The sequence below is a fragment of the Aptenodytes patagonicus genome, chromosome 2 (genome assembly GCF_965638725.1).
Source record: "Aptenodytes patagonicus chromosome 2, bAptPat1.pri.cur, whole genome shotgun sequence".
Lineage (NCBI taxonomy): Eukaryota > Metazoa > Chordata > Aves > Sphenisciformes > Spheniscidae > Aptenodytes > Aptenodytes patagonicus.
Window position 1 is genome coordinate 80,165,685 of NC_134950.1, and position 19,201 is coordinate 80,184,885.

Genomic DNA, 19,201 nt, shown 5'->3' on the forward strand with positions numbered 1-19,201 from the left:
ATATGTGGGTCTTTGGACATTACATGCCCAGGTGTTTACAGCCAGTAACTGGAAGATAAGGGAATGCAGAGTCTGGATCTTCTTAGTCCAAGACAAAGCTGTAGTCCAAATGAATCACTGTTTTTATACAGTGTAAAATAGTGCAGTACATATTGAAATGGTACCTCGGGTTTTTAAAGCAGTGTAGCATTTTCTCTGGGCTCCCTCCCTCACTGCTCTCCTGCTGGTTCACAAGCTAGCTTAGCTATCTTTCCACAAAACTGCCAAGCGCCACATGCACGCACTGTCAGTAACTCGGGGTGTCTGTGTTCAATTCCTTCTTCTGGAATGCAGGTGAAACTGTGGCATCTAAAAAGCAGCCCACTGGCATTATAGCATGATTCAGAGTAGTAGATTTAGTTGGCAGTGCTCCCTGCAAAGTTGCATGAGGAAAGTTATGACCTGCTTATTCATTTTTATTCTGTTAGAGCACTACATTAAACGGTACGTAAATACAGCGAGTGAGGAACAGCGCTGTTCTGTCTCTCAGCCGAGTGCCTTAGCCATTAGGGTGTTAACATCATGCTTTCTCCACATGATTCTTTTCCCCGTACCTCGAACAAAGTATTCCTGCCTGCAAAGTGCCCATCCTGCGCAGGAGGGGGATGAGTAGCCCTAGCTATGCCACCCTGAACCTTGGTGGTTAGGGGACTTCTGTAGGACATGTGATGGATGGATAGCAATTTGCTAGCTAAATATATACCTACAGAGGGAGCTAAACTAAAGTTATTTGCTCTTTGATAAGTAGGTTACTATGTTAAAGAGACACACTCTCTTTCCTCTCTTTTTTCTTTAAGTCATGGTGGCTGCTATGTTCTGTGCATAATTCCTTGCTGTACCTTGTCAATCAGCACAAGCCCTATCAAACCACACGCCTCTGTGGATACAGGCAGAATTCAGCTGCCTATCTGTGTTGTCCTTGAATTGAAAAAGAATTTAAACAGAAATTTGGTACCTAGCTTCCCAGGAGGCATATCCCCACGTTCTTGCAGATACTTCAGTAACTTTTAGGCTCATCAGGGAGTCAGGCTGTAGGCAGAATTTTTCAGCCCTCATCTCTGTGCCAAAGGCATGTGACTTTGTTCTCCCTCTTCTGTACTTACTCTCCACTTCCATTTGTCTGTGTTATACTGTTTCCCTCATCTCAGACCTCTCGGCACCTGCTACCTAAAACCAGTATAGTTTTTTCTGAGCTTTAAAGTAGAACTAAAAGCTCCTGAAAACGTGAGCTTGTAACGTGGAGTATGAGGCAGTACTTGCTCTAAATGACACTACTGACTTCACGTGATCAAGTGTGTACAGACCAAATTAGGCCTTTGGGAGTAGATCTGCAGACAGAACTTTTTAGCAGTGTGGTAACGGTAATTAAATCAATCCGCCTGTCAGATACCATAAGAAAAAAAGGGAAATTAGCTAACAAATTGGAAAAGAGGGTTACTTTTTGTTCAATTTTTATAACTAAATGGAAAAAAGCTTGCACTTAATTTTCACAGTTTAACAAAAATGTTCCACAAACTGAATGTCTTCTCCAGTAGATTACAGCTGGACCCAAACAACATCACGCTATACATACAACAGCCTATCATATCTGTTTCTTCTCAGAATCCTAACTGTGATCAGACGTAGATGTGACACATTGCAGAGCAAACTGGGAAATATATTTTTGAAGTAAGCATACCTAGAACTGAATATGTTTTCAGCCCCTTTTTATAATGAAACTGATTGCACAAGAACAGGGACAGTGTCCCAGGCAAGGAAACAAGTATTTTAGATTTCACAAATCAAAGCTAATAGCTTACACTCCACTCTGTCCACTCTTGTTCTCCCAGGACCTTAATTTAGGATATATTCCACAGTGGTTCATTGCTGCTACTTATTTGCATTGCAGCCTGTCAGTTGAGACATTCCCTTTTATTTAGAAGGCATTAGCTACACTACTAGCTTAGACCCTAATTTAAAGTTATTGTTGGAAAGGCTGCAAAAAAATCTCAAGCCCTGCTATTATTGTTCAAGCTCAAATATTGCATGTTCACAGAAGTGGTCTGCTTAAATATTTTATTCAAATTTGCCTAGTCCCCTTGAGGTGCAAGCAGCCTAACCCTCTTGAAATTTAAATATTCTGCTTCTTTTCAAGTGTCCATTAAAATAAATGTAGACTTTCATATTAGAACATTTCATTTTGTAGAAGTTATGTCAAGCTTTTGTCAAGATTCACTTCTTTTAAAATAGATTTGTCATGTCAATGCAAGTACTTATTCTATTTCTCACCTTTAAGCAGGGAAGAAGTTTTTATAATCAGTAAAGAGATCAAAATCTACCTCTAGAGTACAGGGTCATGGTCAAGATACTAATACAGCTCAAAGACAAAATCACTCCACCTCTTTCAATAATGTTTTTTACATTTTCGTTTGGAATAGGAGTTCGTAAAGTGTAATTTACCTGCCACTCTTGCATATTGTAACAGTGTGCTTCTTAAAGGTACCTTGTGAAGAACTGTTTTTCTCTCAGGTTCTCTTCTGTGCACTGGATATACTACAGTATTTTGGACATGAGTGGAATATCAGTGTCAGAATTACAGCATATAAATCTCTCCTTCGATTGTCCTTAAGAATGATCCACAGAAAAAATGGTTCATCTGAGCTTTTGTTTCATCTATACGTTAGAAATAGAAGTCAAAAGGGAGAGGGGATTGGTAGTTTCCACCTTTACTGTCAGTGCAATTCACCATATACATTGCAATACACAAGGACTTGCTTTCTTCAGAGTGATTTTCTTATTTTACTGCATTTCAGTAATATAAAAAGACAGGACTATTTTATTCTTATGTCAATTATAATGTTCCTTTTCTCTTCTAGGCAGTGGCTTAAATCTGAAGACATTCAAAGAATATCACTTCTTTTCTATAACAAGACTCTGGAAAAAGAAGTAAGTTATTTTCACTGCAAATTCACTGTTGATTCCTTCTTTGCCTCATCCTAAGTGAGGCTTGTATCCTTTGCTTTTGTAACACAGAGCCATGGCCACAGCACCGCTCCTGCAGGGAGAAGTGCTCAAACCTTACAATAATATTTTAGCTCATTTACAGAAGAAATTTTATGAGTGTGATATCTGAGACTGCTTTCCTGTTTGTGGCTCTGCAGTTCACTTGAATTTCTTGAAATTTTCATGGTCTTGCAGAAGTGGGAGGAGTTTTGATAGTCCAAATTTGATGTAACTAGAGCAAAGAATTCCTAAGTTCCATCACCTACATCCTCAAAAGGCATTTATCAAACTCTACTGGTTTTAATTTTTTTTTCTTTTGCCATGTCTCAAAGACTCCATCTGTAGTAATGATAGTCTTGTAATGATATCAGTTGCTCATTAGTTTTCTCCATATGCACTTGATGCTCACAGTCATTCTGGGGAAACAATACTATAAATGCTTTTTAAGAAGAATGCCTAGCTGTCTTGGACGCAACACACTAAATGTTCTTCTGACTAATACGTGTGATAAAACATGTTTGAGACATGTATGTACAGATGGAGTAAATGATACTGTTTCTAGTCCTTGGAGTAATGATCAGAATGAGAGATTCCTCCCTTTTAGGTGACTGTCATGACCACTAGCCTAGAAAGTCAGGCCTTTTCTTTGTTTTATGGCTTTGTAGAGCTTGAGTGTATTTCTACGTACTGACACAGCCTTGGCAGGAAGACTGGAGAGTTGCCTTTTTCTGCTTTCTCATAAGCATAGGGCAGCTGATAGCTGAACAGTTATTGCTGTCCTTCAGGGAAGTAAGGTTTGACCACAACTGGCTGCATAAATGAGTGAACCTGATGAGAATGGGGTAGAGGAAGTATTACCATACTGTGTTGACACTGTACAGCATAGGTGCAAGTATCCTCTGGGTCCCATGTGGTGGTCAAATACATATTTAATTATTTTTGTAGATATCTTTCAGTTCAAAGCATCTGAAATAATTTTCAGATTCTTTCACAGCTCAGCAGAATAGTGTTTTTATGGTCAGCTGCCAAAGGCATGTGTTGTATGCCCTTGGCAATGCATTAGGGTGAAAAAAGTGTCAAGGCTTTTTGAGGCTGTTTAGAAGATGGCATAAGAGAGAAGAAGCTAGACCTGGTGTGGTCTCATACATAGTGTTTAAAGGGTACACTGAGTGGATCAAAGGTGTGCCTAGAAGCACATTCAGATTTTAATGTGGGTGGTACTAACCGATAAATTCTGAAAGAGAACTTGAGAGAAAACCATCATATGTGCACTTTGGACAATCAGGGAATCAGGACTTGGGAAAAAATCAGGGAGCTAAGTTATTCGGCTATGTAGATGCTCCCTGTAGGAGTCTAACCTCTTTTAGACTGTAGAATGCTACGGAACGGTAAAGAACTAATTGTTCTTTTCAGATCTGGCTTTTTAACATCTTTCTTCACTGCCTTTCAATAACTCACCAGTACAGTCTTGACTTTAAAGAACTCAGTAAGAAGTCTGCTTTTGATTTAAACAGGGGCTTTTCAGGCCCTGTAGGACCTGAAAGTACAGCAAGGTAATAAAGCAAAATAATTATTTAACCTAAGGAGTGAGTTGCCTGACTTCATTGGGAAATGTCTGGAAAAGTTTGAAACACTGAAATGAATTTACAAGTGGGTTGGAATCTTTTGAGATTTTAACAGCAGCTCAAGGTCCAAAATTGTTGGACAAGACCATTAAGACACAACAAACATACTCAACAGGTGGAAGAACAAAACTTGCTGCAAATGTACCCATCGAACAAAGTCATATTTGTGCCTTGAAATTCAGTTAGGTATGAGATAAGAATTGCTTTTAATTTGTCATACAATTAAAAAGTGAAAAAAAGCTGTTGGGCTGCTAAACTCAATTTCTACATGTTCATGTAAGGTTTGGTGCACCAGTTTCAAGGGCAGAACTTGGCACTAAGCACAAAGACACAGCTGTGTGCTTGCAGTTAGAAAGCACAGCTGATGCACTTTCCATTTTATGAAGTATGCATTTTGAGCACTTTCTGAAAATAATCTTTGGTACATTTTCTTTTAATAATCAAGTCTTAAACTCTTACCCTTTGAAAAAAGCTTCGATAGGGTAAGTAACTTTAATAAGCCCAATACTTAGGTCATTTCCCTTTGAGTACTTAATTAGTTTCAATCTAGACAAATCTGTCTCAAATAGCAGAACAACTCTGATAAATATTTCATTGCTTGATTATTATGTCTCTAGACAGGCTAATTAGAGATTCATAAATAGATTTTTTTTCATGACAAAACAGATCAAATTGACTCTCTCCTAAGAATATCAAGTGTTTAGTAGTATCAGTGGACATATGAGGCCTTTTAACACAGACGTAAAATATTTTAATTGAAGTAATAATATAGCCCCAGTAAATATCAGTATGATTGCTAGCTATGCTGTTGGAAATAGAACGTTTATACACAACTGTAGCACAGTTTACACTTTGCTCCTTTGTGTGCTCAGAAGTTTCCTGTCTAAATGACTGTTACGGGTTTTTTATAACTGTTTCAGCCCATTCAATATTTATTAATAACTGAAAATCAGTTTGGGGAATTAATGACTAAGAAACGGAATCGGCTAAGAACGGTTGGTGATTCCTAAAAATATTTTTAAAAACGCTTTCACCTTTTTTTTTAATTAAACTTTTTATGATGAATTTGGGATAGTCCTGTTCTGCAGAGGAACAAGACAAAACCATTTGACATGGCTGCTTCAGCTGTTCTTCAAGAAGTAAAAGGATACTATGCCTGATAATCCCTAGCCCTGTGTGAGCAGATGTGGAAGTCACTGAACAACAGGAAATTCACTGTTGCTAAAGACTGCCTATACATATCTGCATCTTTAAGCTGAAATTCCAGTTGGGTGATATTTTATCTGCTTTGGAAATTGTGTTTTTAACATTTGCTTTTTTTTCTTCCAGTATCGAGCAACTACTCTGCCTGCATTTAAGTATTATGTAACTTGTGCCTGTCTCATATTCTTCTGCATTTTTGTTGTGCAGATTCTGGTATTGCCAAAGTAAGTGGTATTTAACGTGTACTCATTCCTATGTGTATTTGCTCATTAATGTAAAAAATAAAGTTGTATAAGTAAAAAATTTTGGAATTGTCAGATTACAGAGGTCAATTCATGGAAATGAAATTGAACAGCGAATATAGAGGATTTCAGCCCATTTTCAAAGTTATGCTTGTTTCTAATTTTAAACGCTGTCAATAGCGTGGTGCCAAGCATTAGTATTAATTCTTCATTCATTGTAGTTTTTCTCTTCGCATTTAAAAATGTGTAATGACGACAGGAATGAAATTCATATGTTTAAAAAAAAGTAATACAAGCTATAAGTCTGTGCAACTAAAATTACATGTAAAGTAAGTGTGACAATTGGACGTTGAAGTGGGACAAAATGGATTGCAGAATTTGGACTGTGATTAAATAAATTTATTTAACATATTACTGTGATAATACTGCTCTATTCAGCATGCAAACAGCATTACTATTCATAAAATGTCTCCTTTTAAAACTAATTTTAAAATATTATAATCAATTGCTGGAATAATTATTTTTATCAGAATTTATATATTATGAGCTAATTTATATTTGTGCATATAAATCAGCTATCTTTCTACCTGTGCATATACTAGAAAGGCTGAGAAAACTGGAAGACAGTTCCAATAAAGAATATTTTATTAGTCTTCTTAAAATGGAATTTTGCTGTTGATTGTTTACATAGTGGAAAGTTGACATTTGTTTTATAGCAATTGTTTCCAAAGCCAACACTGTATATTCCCTGTGATACAGTATTTCTTCACTCATAGTCTTTTCTCCTGTGCAGTGCTTTCAGGAGTAGTATTTATAACCTCAGTTGATTGATTGGTCTTGTGCTGTAGTACTTACCCATATTTTAATTCAAAGCCAGAAGGAACTGTTAGGTCATTGTAAATTGACTTTCCATACTACAGACTTGTTTTATAACATGTATAAAGTTTTATGGACTTCTGTTCAGATATTACAGCGCTTTCTTTGCAAAGGGTTTCCCAGCTAGTTTCTAACGTGGAGACACAAGCTGCAAAGGGACACTCCTCCAAGAGTTCAGCAGTATCCTGCACATGGTTCAGTCTGACTTTAGGCATTACTATTGCAAAATATGAAATTAAGATTCGTGACTAATTCTGTTTGTCATTTTGCATAATGAGTATATTTTACAAGCTCATACTGTATTTTGATTAGTACAGGAATTAATTCAGGGAAATTCATGGTTTGTGATATCCCAGAAACCAAACTTGGATCTAACTAGTCCCTTCCAGCAGTATGATTTATGAATCTGTTTTTATGTTTTTATTTCAGTCATGAAAATGAATCTAGATTTATCACCTATCATACACGTAGTAAGATGCTCATTTTGCTATATCCTTATTATGTCTCTTAAACCACTTGTGTAGCTCATTAAAATATATCAGATACTTGAAATTAGTGAACTCTAGGGAGCTGTGTTCAACTAAGGAAAGTGTCCTCCAATTTGTAAATACATATGCTTATATTACATGATCTCTTTCTAACATCAGAGCAAAAGATACATATGATTTATCATTTTCATTACCAAAGTGTAAATTATCTTTTGGTCCTTTTATAGGGCTGCATATTAAATTGTAAAAGCAAGAATGTAAAATCAGGTATTACCAACATGAACGGTATTCAGCTTCACAGGGTCTGTGGATTAATTTAAGAGATGCAAAAATGGAAGACAGAAAGGCAAGGTATTATACAGGCATCTGCATCTTTGCTGGAAAACCGGGAGCATTGCAAATTAAAAAAAAAAAAAAGTTGAAAAATCACTAGTGTATGTAATCATCACAAATGTAGCTTAAATTGAACATACTCCAGTGCTGCAAATGTTATTTCCTTCCAGCAAAAAATAAATAAATAAATTATAAATAAATCATAGTTTAGTCTAAAATTCTATCTAGCCTTTTTGTTTTCTTCCAAAAATTCTACAGGATTTTTAAATGGTGATTTAATGAAGACAGGGAGATAAACTACGTCTGTCATTGGGTTTTATTGATGCACTATTCCATTAATCTGGTTTTGCAGCAGTGTAATATCATTGATTTCTGCGCAGGCACACCACCTGCTGCTTTAAAGTAGATTTGGAGATATCTGATGGTGTGTAACATCCAGCAAGTTGCAAGTAATAAGTAATGTCTCCAAGATCACGAGACATTTATTTCAAGGCTGAAATAATTTATTAATGTTTTAATTTTCCCAGCGTCAATAAACTGATGTGGTGTTTTCGTAATGAAGTTTACACAAAGTGGTAAATATGACTTTAATCAAGTAAACAATATCTTGGGGTGAAATGTATCATGAAGAGTCAGTCTTTATTGTGACATTAAAATGGCAGCAAATCTTGATCATTACATTTCCTTGGAACAGGCCTTCAGTGACTCTCTAGCATTCTTGGTTTACCAAGGGACAGAAGTATCTCTAGTAATTCACGACAACCCTACGTTCTTTATTTAGGGAAACAGACAACTAACATGGAATTGGTAGTGTTGTTTTTTGAAATGCAGACTGGTGAATTGATGAAAGTATATTCCTTTTGAACAGGAGTTACTTCTTGTGCTATTCGAGTGAGGGATTTGTTTGGGGCTACATTTAAGATTCTTCCCAAGCCTTCGCTCTCTGAGGCTGCTATGTTCAAGAAATTGTGTCCTTTTGTCCTGAGTCATGCCAAACTAACAATCACCTTGTTCTACCCGTGGAAGGTGGTTAGGAGGCCTTAACATAGTATTTCCTGTCAGGCACAGCTGAATTTCTTCATAGAAAAGGTAGCACTCAAAAATTTTGTCTGAAAGCAGGCTTGTAAAATATAAGACAGTGTAAACAAAAGAAAACCACCATTACTAGCTATTTTTCTGCTGTACCCAATTTAAAAAAAAAAAAACCTCATGTGGAGTTATAATACTCAAATGATTTTTCTTGACACTGAAACTGCCATACAGTTAGTCTACATAGCCACTGAATCCATCAATGGCTTAGTGAAAGCATCAGTCAAATTAAGAAAGAAATAGCTACTATTAGATACCAAAAAGTCTGAATTCAGTATTGCCTTGTATAATTGTCATTTGTAATTTCTTCATTATGATTCTATCACCTCAAGAGAATTTGCAATCAAATAGTTCAAAACATGAATGTTAATTACCTGGCAAGCTAAGGAAATTCTCTATGTCCCATTAAGGGACATGTGCCGTAAGTCACATATTTTCCTAAAAGTTACAAAAGTGTAGAAAGAATATGTTCTCTTCTCCATTTTTCAGTATCTTTATCTTCATAGTAAATTTTTATTTTTCAGTTAAAATGTTACCAACAAGACCTAAGTATGTATAAATACAATTTTTTTTTCCAATCTCATACCACCTGATAAAAATGTATTATTCAAAACAGATATTTACTGATGAAACCAGAAAAACATGAGGAGGACAGCCAAGATCATAAATTATTTAGACTTGGTACTATCTGAAGCCTGGGAAGTTCTCATATTGTTTCCTCAATTTTAAACTCTGTCCCTCTGTAGATTATTGTCAAGGGTTGTCCTGTCAGGGTTCCTGGTGGGGCACCGTAGCAGAGAGCAGACCTTTCAGAAATGAGGGCATTCCTTGAAGCATAGGAAGAGGCAGGTAGAAAGTTAGCTGGCTTATGGGATCCCAGGTGCACTTTTCACAAAATGGTTTGCCCAAATCTGTCAACGCAATGCATTTGGTGACTTGTGCAATGCATTCGATGACTCTACACGATAAAGGTGAGATTAGTTTACTGTAAAGACCTGTACTGGTTTTGTAATGTTCCAGTGACAAAAAATAAATGCATTCCTATGGTCGTTGCTCAAATGAGGCTTGTTTATGGTGGCACTTAATTTTTAGTATTTTGCTTCCCATTATAGCGTTTTCAGCCCACTTCTTTCCTTCTAGGAGCAGCATGAAACTATTTTGGCTTAGCCTAACTGAAACAGAAGTCCTGCTGTTCCCAGAAAATAAGGGGGTGTGGGGAGCAAGTCTTACAACTTTTTTTCTCTGTATTCACCACTCAACTCTGGATTCTAAGATACCGCTTTTCCTTTTCCTTATTCTCAGTCCTTTTCTCTTTGTCCTGATAGTCAGAGTCTTGTTCACCTTGCTAGGTAATTCTTTTTCTTGTGCCACCCCAGTAACATCACTGATCACGTAAAACAGCTACAAAGACCTTTTGTTCTCGCCTGTTGCCCGTGTGATTAAGTACTCTTCGCATAAGCTCTCCTTCTGCCATGTTAATTTTATTTCCCTTGCTCTCCAGTTTCTCTCACAAACACCTTCATTTCTTCTTCTACAAGGATGCACTCCAAACTTGTCTCATAAGGCTATTCTTGTGTTGAATCATTTCTTAAGGTGTGCAGGCTCCTTTTTTGTATCCTTTGTATCAGAGAAAGAATAGCAATAGTTTGAAACGCAGGAACGGTTATTTGAATCTTACTGAAGGAGGACATATATGATTGGAAATGTTTATGCGTATGTAAAAAATAAGCCTGTTAATTATATTCCTTTTCTTTAATCTCTTCTGTTGCTTACTAGCTTTTAAATTCCTAAGAGTAGAGACTGTGGTTTTACATACGCCAATGTACAGCTTACTGTCTCAGTCTCAAGAAATTCTTGGAGAACATGTACTCATAAGCAATAATGATTTTCAAATAACTACTAAAACCCCCATTATTTCAAGATTAATATATCTTGTGAATTGCCAGTTGTTTGGTTTTCATCAGTTGTTCACATCAGCCCAAAATCTGCTGAATACTTAGCATATAAGCAGTTCTCTGAATGATTGGCAGGGAAGCTCATAAATTATTCTCCAAAATGCTTTTAATGGCAGCAATATGGCATCAAATTGGTTTGTGAAGTTAATGCTTTTTTGTTCTTTCCTGAAAATAGCTTCTATAACACTGTTGTTGAAACAGATCAAAATGTTTTCCAATATTTGTACGTAATCTAAGGAAATTGATCCATAGAGTTCTACTCCTAAATTTTTAGTATTTTAGTTTCTAAAATGTATATATTTGAATTCAGATGGCATCTCTAAAGAACACAGATGTATGCTTTTATTAATAATGTATTTTAATTCTGACTCGTGTTTATGGAGGAGCTAACTTAACATGTAACATTTATTATGGTTTTGTGGAAAAAGCAAGGGATCTAAAACTTACTTCTAAAACATCATGCCAATATTTCTAGCATATAAGGTTTGATAAAATATTTACTGGTGCTCAAAGGAGTTGAGAGAGATTTTTTAATTCTGTAAAAATGTCAAATCTGTGGTTAAAACTGAAAGCAGATGCTCAGGTGAGGGACTTCATGACGGCATCTAGTTCCCTTGCTTAAACAACTCAGTTGGTCCAGAGCTTCTGATCTCCTCTTGGCATTCATTAAACATAATTAGGTCCCGCTGCATCTTTCCCTAGGCAGCCATGCTAAGTAGCTCTCGTATGGTGCCTGATGGAGCAATTACGCTCTACTGTGGTATTCACATAGAGAGATTTCCACATTTGCGGGATGAATGCATGCACAGATTGTTTCTGCATCCCTGTTTCTGTTTACTGAGTATCCAGTGATGCTATTTTGGCTAGACTTTCCTATTTATAAGACACAAGAAAAGGATGAGCTAGTACGCTGTGTAAGGATGATTTCAGGAAGAGTATAGGTTACTCAATTTTTTTTCATTTAAAGTCTGTTGTTGTTTTTTTTCTTTTCTTCATGTTGTTTAGTTTTCCTTCCTATCCTGTCCTCTGATATTTCAGAATCTACTGGCCAGCCAGTCAAATTTGATGCAAAATAGAGTTTTCGGAGGTGTTGAATCCCTATCTATTCATGAAATAGCAGTCACTACATTAGGGCCCTTGCTGACTGAGAGACTGCAGCATCACAGATATCACGGGTTCTCACTGCGAGACACTGAAAACTGGACATCATTGTCCCATGCTATTGCTTTTCCTAACTTTGCGGGGGAATGTACACTACCAACAAGTTTATTTTGTGTCTCTATTAGAGTCCTAAATTATAAAATCGACAGCATAAAAATAAAGCAATAAGGATCTTCTTTAATACAGGCTTTCTAGAGTAAAACCAAACCAAAACAAAACATTGCTGCTGTTAATGCACTCTGTCATTTAAATTATTTATGTGGAAATTATTATCTTCTCATGGTAATAGTTTCGCAAAGTGAGAGGTAAAGCCAGTTCAAGCATTCCTGAGTTGAGAAAATGGCAGGAAAAAGTCCTGTCATCCTGGTAAGGACTGGAATTGTTTTTCCATGGTGTTGATGTTTGGAAGTTGCAACTTGCACATGGTAATTTTTCGTATCATCAGTATTATACACCAAGAAAGGTCATGCTACAAATGTGTAACAGAGAAATTAATACATGTTTTCTTATTTCTCGTAGAACATCTATTCTTGGAATTTCATTTGGGGCTGCATTTCTCTTGCTTTCCTTCATTTTGTTTATCTGCTTTGCTGGACAGCTTTTGGTACGTATTCAAGGAAATGTAATCCAGTAATTAATGGTTTCTTTTAAATAACATGTTCTGATTTTGCCAAGTCACTCTACCTTTGCAGAGTACCGGTTAAATGAGAAAGGCTCGCACGCTCAGGCTTCTGAGGACATTGTTTTGTCCATGTTAACTTACTATAAAATGTCCTCATTTATCTGAAAAACAGAAAATGCCAGTGCAGTGACTGTGTGTACCTACACTGATATTCACTTTCCCCCATGTGAAGCTGGATCCTCTGAGAGGTTTGCATTATCGTTTGATTGATTGTCTTTTCAAAATTTTTGCTATTCTGCTTACAGGAGGTGGCTCATCTTATGAGTCCTTTAATTTGGGGGACTGTGTATTTGTTTAAGTATTGTATAAGACCATTTTCTGAGTTTAGAGAATATTTCACGATAACAATTTAATTTGATATATAAAAATTCTATAGTGAAATTCTAATTTTGCCATTGAGTGGTCCAGGTGTTATTGTAATGCCTATTAGTGTACCAAATAATATGCTGAATTTGAGAACTTAATTTAATTCAAGATTTGGGCAAACCTTTTAGCATCTCACAATATAATTTGCAAGTATTATTGTCCTCCTTTCAGTCATTGTCGAATAGATCCAACATATAACTCCATCTAGAACAAGGTATTTCAGGGTTTGTAAGAAAGTGAACACAATTCTAATTTGGCATGTAATCTAGAATAAAACTATCTGTATACTTCACTTAATCCCCACTTCTCCTTCTCTATCTTTGCATTTTTCCACAAGCTCCCATGGAGAAAGCTGAGAGAAAGAATTTTTATAAAAAAGCAAAACATGCACATGGGAAAGACAATTACATCACTATGTAGTAAAACAGTAAGAAAAGGTGGCCTGGCAGTTGAAGCAAGAAACAGAGGAAACGGGATTTTATAATTTCTGCCTCTTCCCTTGTGAGGCTTGTAATTAACCAGGACATGCTTTTAAGAAAATGTAATTAATCTACATTTCAGTTGTCTTTCCAATAAGGTAGGGATGCTGCCGCTGCTCAGGAATTAATCTGAGATATAATGCAACAGTACTTTTCAATATTTTAAATCCTTGGAGTGAGGTCCTAGAGGTATTGCTATTACTTAACAGCAAAAATTAGTTCTCATGTAATGTCATGCTTGATTGCTGTTTTTTATTGACCTAAGAGTAAAATGATGGAGTCAGAGTACTGCTGTTGAATAAGCAAATTAAAAAAAAAAAATTCCTTCAAGGAAAAGCTAGCCTTTTTCCTGTAGGAAAGAGGTGCCAATGAAATGGTACAAGAAGTGTTGGGACATACACTGTCCTGGGGCTTTTGTTTATAATGTAGCTTAGGAGGCATACAAATGTATTTTTCTGCATTTAAAGGGATGGCTAAGCAAATATCCCAAGTCAGAGTTGAGGAGTCATGCCACTTTAATAATGTCTAACACCTACTTTCAATGCTGTTTTTCCTATGTCTTGTATGTACTGTAAATACTTCCCAGAAATGGAGACCTATTATTGCATTTCTGTTGACTTGCGAGATGTCATGTTCTAACATAAATAGCTTGAAGAGGAGCTATTTATGTCTATGTCTTTATGAGTTCAGCTGCTCTAATGCAGAAGCTATGCTGCTAAGAAGCCTTTCAGCAAGTAAGTAATGACCATAGTTGATGCAGCGCTGTCTTTCCTTCACAAGCATGGACGTAGTTCTGTAAGGTGATGGATGAGAGGCAGCTAACAAAAGAGGCAGTAGGTTTATCTTTCCCCTGTCCTCTCCCTAAGATTTCTTCCTTCATGTCAAAGTCCAAGAATTGTTTTGCAGCTTTAACCACAGTGACACCCTCTGTTATGTTACGGTAGCATATCCATTGCAGTATCTGACCCGTAACTGTAAATGCTTTCTTTCTAGAAGAAAAAGCCTGAAATTCTCAAGCAAACAAATATCAATATCTGAGTTTTAACACTGTAGTGTCAGTGTTAACAGAAATCAAGCTTTATCATCCTAATCCTGATTGGGTTTGGGTTTGTGGTGGTTTTTTTTTGCCAGTGTGGGTTTTTCCCACCTCTTTTTCTAAAAGGGTACATTTTGGATTCCCGTGCAGAACGCACGTAGTAAATGTGGATGTGCTTGTATGTACACACACCTGCACATAATTACAGAGTTTAAAATCACCAAATATCTCTCTTCTAAAAATGCACAAAAAAAGTAGAGAAGTTTTTGGGCCTGACTGACCCTGACAGATGAACTGTGGTGGGTTTGCCTTGGCTATGGGCCAGGCACCCACCCAACTGCTCACTCACTCTACCTCCTCAGCAGGACTGGGGAGGAAAATAGGATGAGAAAGCTCTTGGATTGAGATAAGGGCAGGGAGATCACTTACCAATTACTGTCATAGACAAAGCAGACTCAACTTGGGGAAAATTAATTTAATTTATTGCCAATTAAAATAGATTTGGGTAGTAAGAAACAAAAACAACACCATTCCTCCCCCCTCTCCCAAACTCAGCTTCACTCCTTCATTCCAGACTCCTCTACCTCGCCCCAGGCAGCACAAGTGGGGATGGAGGGTGGTCAGTACATAAACATTTCTCTCTGCTGCTCCTTCCCTTCACACTTTCGCCCTACTCCAGTGTGGGGTAGGCTGCAGTTCCTTCAGGAACATCCACCTGCTCCAGCATGGGTCCTCCATGGACTGCAACGTGGACATCTGCTCCAGTATGGAGCACTTCCTCCTCCTCCTTCTCCTCCTCCAACCTTGGTGTTCCTTCTGCTGTTTCTCACTCTTTTTGTTCCCTCCTCCTCTCTCTGCCCAACATTTTCTGCCCTTCCTCTCCCAGGCTTTCCCCAAGGTGCCCACCCATGGCTGAGGGGCTCAGCTGTGCCCTGTGGTGGGGCCATTGGAGCTGGCTGGAACCAGCTGTGTCTGGCACGGGGCAGCCCCGGCCGCTCCTCACAGGGCCACCCCTGCAGGCCCCACCACCAACCTGGGCACCTGCACCTGGTACATAAACTTGCAGTAGCAGTCCAATATTTACATGACTGTTACGAGATTTATAGAGTGGGACCTGTAGTGCCAACAAAGACAGCAAAATCTAAGTTCAAGTTAGGACACCTGGCTGTCACTGCATTCTGCGCTTGTCTCAATACTTTGACACTTTGCCCTCTCAGTCTCCACCGGTTATAAATGGCTGTCGCCACCGCAGAGTAAGTCACACACACCAACTTTGAACAAGTTTCTCTGTATGATTTTCATTTCATTGGTAAATGAAAAAAAAAACATCCAGACTGTAATGCTAAAATTACTAGCTCTTCTGGAATTTAATTACAACATTGTAAGAAGAGATTTATGCTCACTCTTTCACTCTGAGTTTATTATTAGTTGATTTTACTGTTGAGCAGCACTGCAGCGCGGTCCAACTCAATCTGTTGTGGCGTGATAATATCAGCCATTAAAGAAGAATAGGAATGTTTCCATCAAATGGTGCAGCAAAGCAGTAGCACAAATAACGAGGTTACAGACTTCCAGATCCTGCCTTTGCAGCATGTCATCCCCTGCCAGTCTTGGGCAAACAAGCTGAGGGCAGGGAGGGCTGACAGTTCGCACAGAAACAGCCGTTTGCCCATAGGCATTAAACCTTCATGAATCCTAGCTAAAATTGGTGTATGTCCTGAAACTTGAAATGGATTTATATCTTTTATATTCTGACTACTTCTTTGTGCCTATGCATTTTTTTTACCTTTTTGTTTTACTTTTTTAGATAATCACAGTATTCAGAGTTAAATGTTAAGCTCATGAGTAATTTTGGTCTTAAAGATCCTTTTTGACTTATATTTTCATATCTTAAATGTAGGCTATTCTTTTTTATTAATTTTGAATATTTTCTTTGAATTTTCCTTGAGAGGTTTCCTTCCCAAATTACATACAGATAAGAGGACAGAGATTGTCCTTTAGCTCATATATTTTCTGTGTCTTTTCTCTTTATCTTCTTGAAGTATAGACGAGTTCACAGAATGAGTGTGAAATGCCTCAGACCCAGTAACTGTTAGATGTGTTTTACCTCCTGATGTGAATGCAGGGAAGCAGAGATCTGGTTACCTAAATGATACATTGGAAAATGTAATGCAATCAATAGAAAAAACCCACAGTAAGCATGTAAAGGGTAGATCTCTGTGGTAGCTGAGGTAGCCTGCCGAAGAAGTATTAGTCTCAAGCAGATGTTCTTTGTGCATTGATTCAAATACTGTCTCAAAAATTTCTTTGCATTACCTGGGACATGCATGCACTTAATTGATACCACATACTCTTTGGCCAGTTATTTTCCATTAATATGAAATGGCTTTTTGTTGCATATGTTTATACCTTGCAAACCTATTTAGCTACTTTAGCTAACAAGGAAGATTAGAAGTAAAAATATTTCTTTCCTGCCATCTCATCTGAACATGTTTATAGTCTCTCTTAAATACCCAGTTGAACCGTGGAATTAGCAGAATACAATACCAACAAAACAAACATCAGAAAATAACACTCCACAGTTGAGAAAGATGCTCTGATTTGAGGTCACCGGAGCATCTAACAAAGTGCAGCCAGTATGTGAGCAGTCCTGTCCCTCCTAGAAGAGAGCATGTTCTTTAGTAGTTGCATTACACCACACCACTGTATAAAGTGTGATACACAGTCTTTACCTTTGTTTGCAGGGATTTGTATTTTACTCTAAAGCAATTGGCATTGGTACTTAACAGTCAGAAAGACTGTGTACACTTAAGATACTTAAAAGCTCTGCGAGGACAGGAACATCAGCACCAGCACTACTTGGAAATTATTTTCAACCTGAAATCTTACCTCTGATGTGAGCGTCTCTCTTAATGCAGATAGGAATGAAAGATCAAGGCCCTTCAGTTTCTTCAATAGTAAGGCTTTGCTTGTAAAGATTAAAACAGGGATGGGGGAAGGCAGGGAGAAACCAGAGAGTCACTTTGGCACCTACAGCAGGGTCCATGAAAGAGACTCATCAAACCTAAAAGTCATTCTGATGAGTCTCTAGCACAGGCACTGCAACAGCAAATCCATCATCACTAAGTACTATGTTCAGACTTCAGGAACTGTTAGAAATTTACTGATTTCAGTAACAAAAATCCCTCTCCTTGCTCCTTCTTGAGTTATATGTTTACGACATGTTATATGATTGTGACCAACTGAAGAAGTTGCCTAACCTGGTGAAAACCACAAGTTTCTTATATCTGTTGTGCCAATAACTTCTCTTTTAATATTTTTTGATGAGTGAGACTATCTTGAATTTTTTTAAAATCCGGCAATGCTGCCTTTTAGTGTCTTTGCCCAAGATGAGATTGTAAGTTACCTCCAAATAAAGAGATATCTGAGTGTGCTTCCTAATAGCAAGTCCAGTATGCAAACGTTTTTCCCTACGGTTAATTAATAAGAAGGAAGAAAGCAGAGAGCATCCAGATTGTTTTGAAGGTTCTTTTACATGTGTTACCTGAGAGGTGATATCCATAATGTTTAAGTACCGCATTATGGTCACAGATCAGGGCTCCTGTTGTGTGAGGGAGTTTTTGGGTGGTAGCGTCTTACTTGGAGATCCAGATTTGGTCAACGTAGAACGTAGCATTCAGAACTCCTTCGTCTAGTTCAGTGCTCTGAACACTGTCTTCAAAAAAGTCATTCAGGTTTGCTCTTTCTCAAAACCAGTGGCTCTTTAAATATTTCATGTGAAATAGAAAAACTTTGATGGGAGGGACTGAGAAGGTCTTACCTTAAAATAGCATATAACACAGCGACTGTACATTTTCTTGAATGAGGAAAGCAGCACAGGAAGTACCAGGACTGAACTCTTGAGTGCCTAAAGGCATATTTATACGGCTCACTGCTCATTCCTTTGAATGAGACGGTTGAAGTGAAGCACATGGCCATTTTAACGTTACCCTTTGTGAAGGATAATAAACACTGCAAAGTATGGTGAACTTAAAAAAGTGATACCAACTTTAGTCTTTCCTGTTATTTCTTTATTCAGGGTTCTAGCTTTTGTCAAACCAGTTGTATCCAATACAAGTTGAGTAGACTCTTCACCTGGATGCATTTTGTATGATTCAAAATGCCTGGCTTAGATTTACAGGTGCCACCATGGAGTTCAAAAGCTTGGTGTTACAGTACTCATTTTAGAAGTACTTTGGTCCTTTTTATCAACAATAGGACCATTAGAAAGTATGTAAAATATAAGCTTGTATCTCTATACAAAAATCACCCTTCTCCAAGCTTAGGTCAGTGTCATCGCTGTCAGCCAGTTCTTTGGATTTGAACTTTGGTGTTGTCGTGGTTTAACCTCAGCCGGCAACTAAGCACCACGCAGCCGCTCGCTCACTCCCCCCCGGTGGGATGGGGGAGAGAATCGGAAGGGTAAAAGTGAGAAAACTCATGGGTTGAGATAAAGGCAGTTTAATAGGTAAAGCAAAAGCCACACACGCAAGCAAAGCAAAACAAGGAATTCATTCACTACTTCCCATGGGCAGGCAGGTGTTCAGCCATCCCCAGGAAAGCAGGGCTCCATCACGCGTAACGGTTACTTGGGAAGACAAACGCC

General features: G+C 37.7%; 1 protein-coding gene across 3 annotated transcripts in view; it reads left to right on the plus strand.

The window, feature by feature from the left end:
• ADCY2 (adenylate cyclase 2) overlaps positions 1-19,201 on the plus strand; it is a 237,429-nt gene that overhangs the window by 172,695 nt on the left and 45,533 nt on the right. For all 3 annotated transcript variants that reach the window (XM_076330310.1, XM_076330311.1, XM_076330312.1), the window contains 3 exons: positions 2,895-2,964; positions 5,976-6,073; positions 12,513-12,597. In XM_076330310.1, coding sequence (XP_076186425.1) covers positions 2,895-2,964; positions 5,976-6,073; positions 12,513-12,597 — 253 coding nt within the window. The remainder of the gene's footprint in view (positions 1-2,894; positions 2,965-5,975; positions 6,074-12,512; positions 12,598-19,201) is intronic.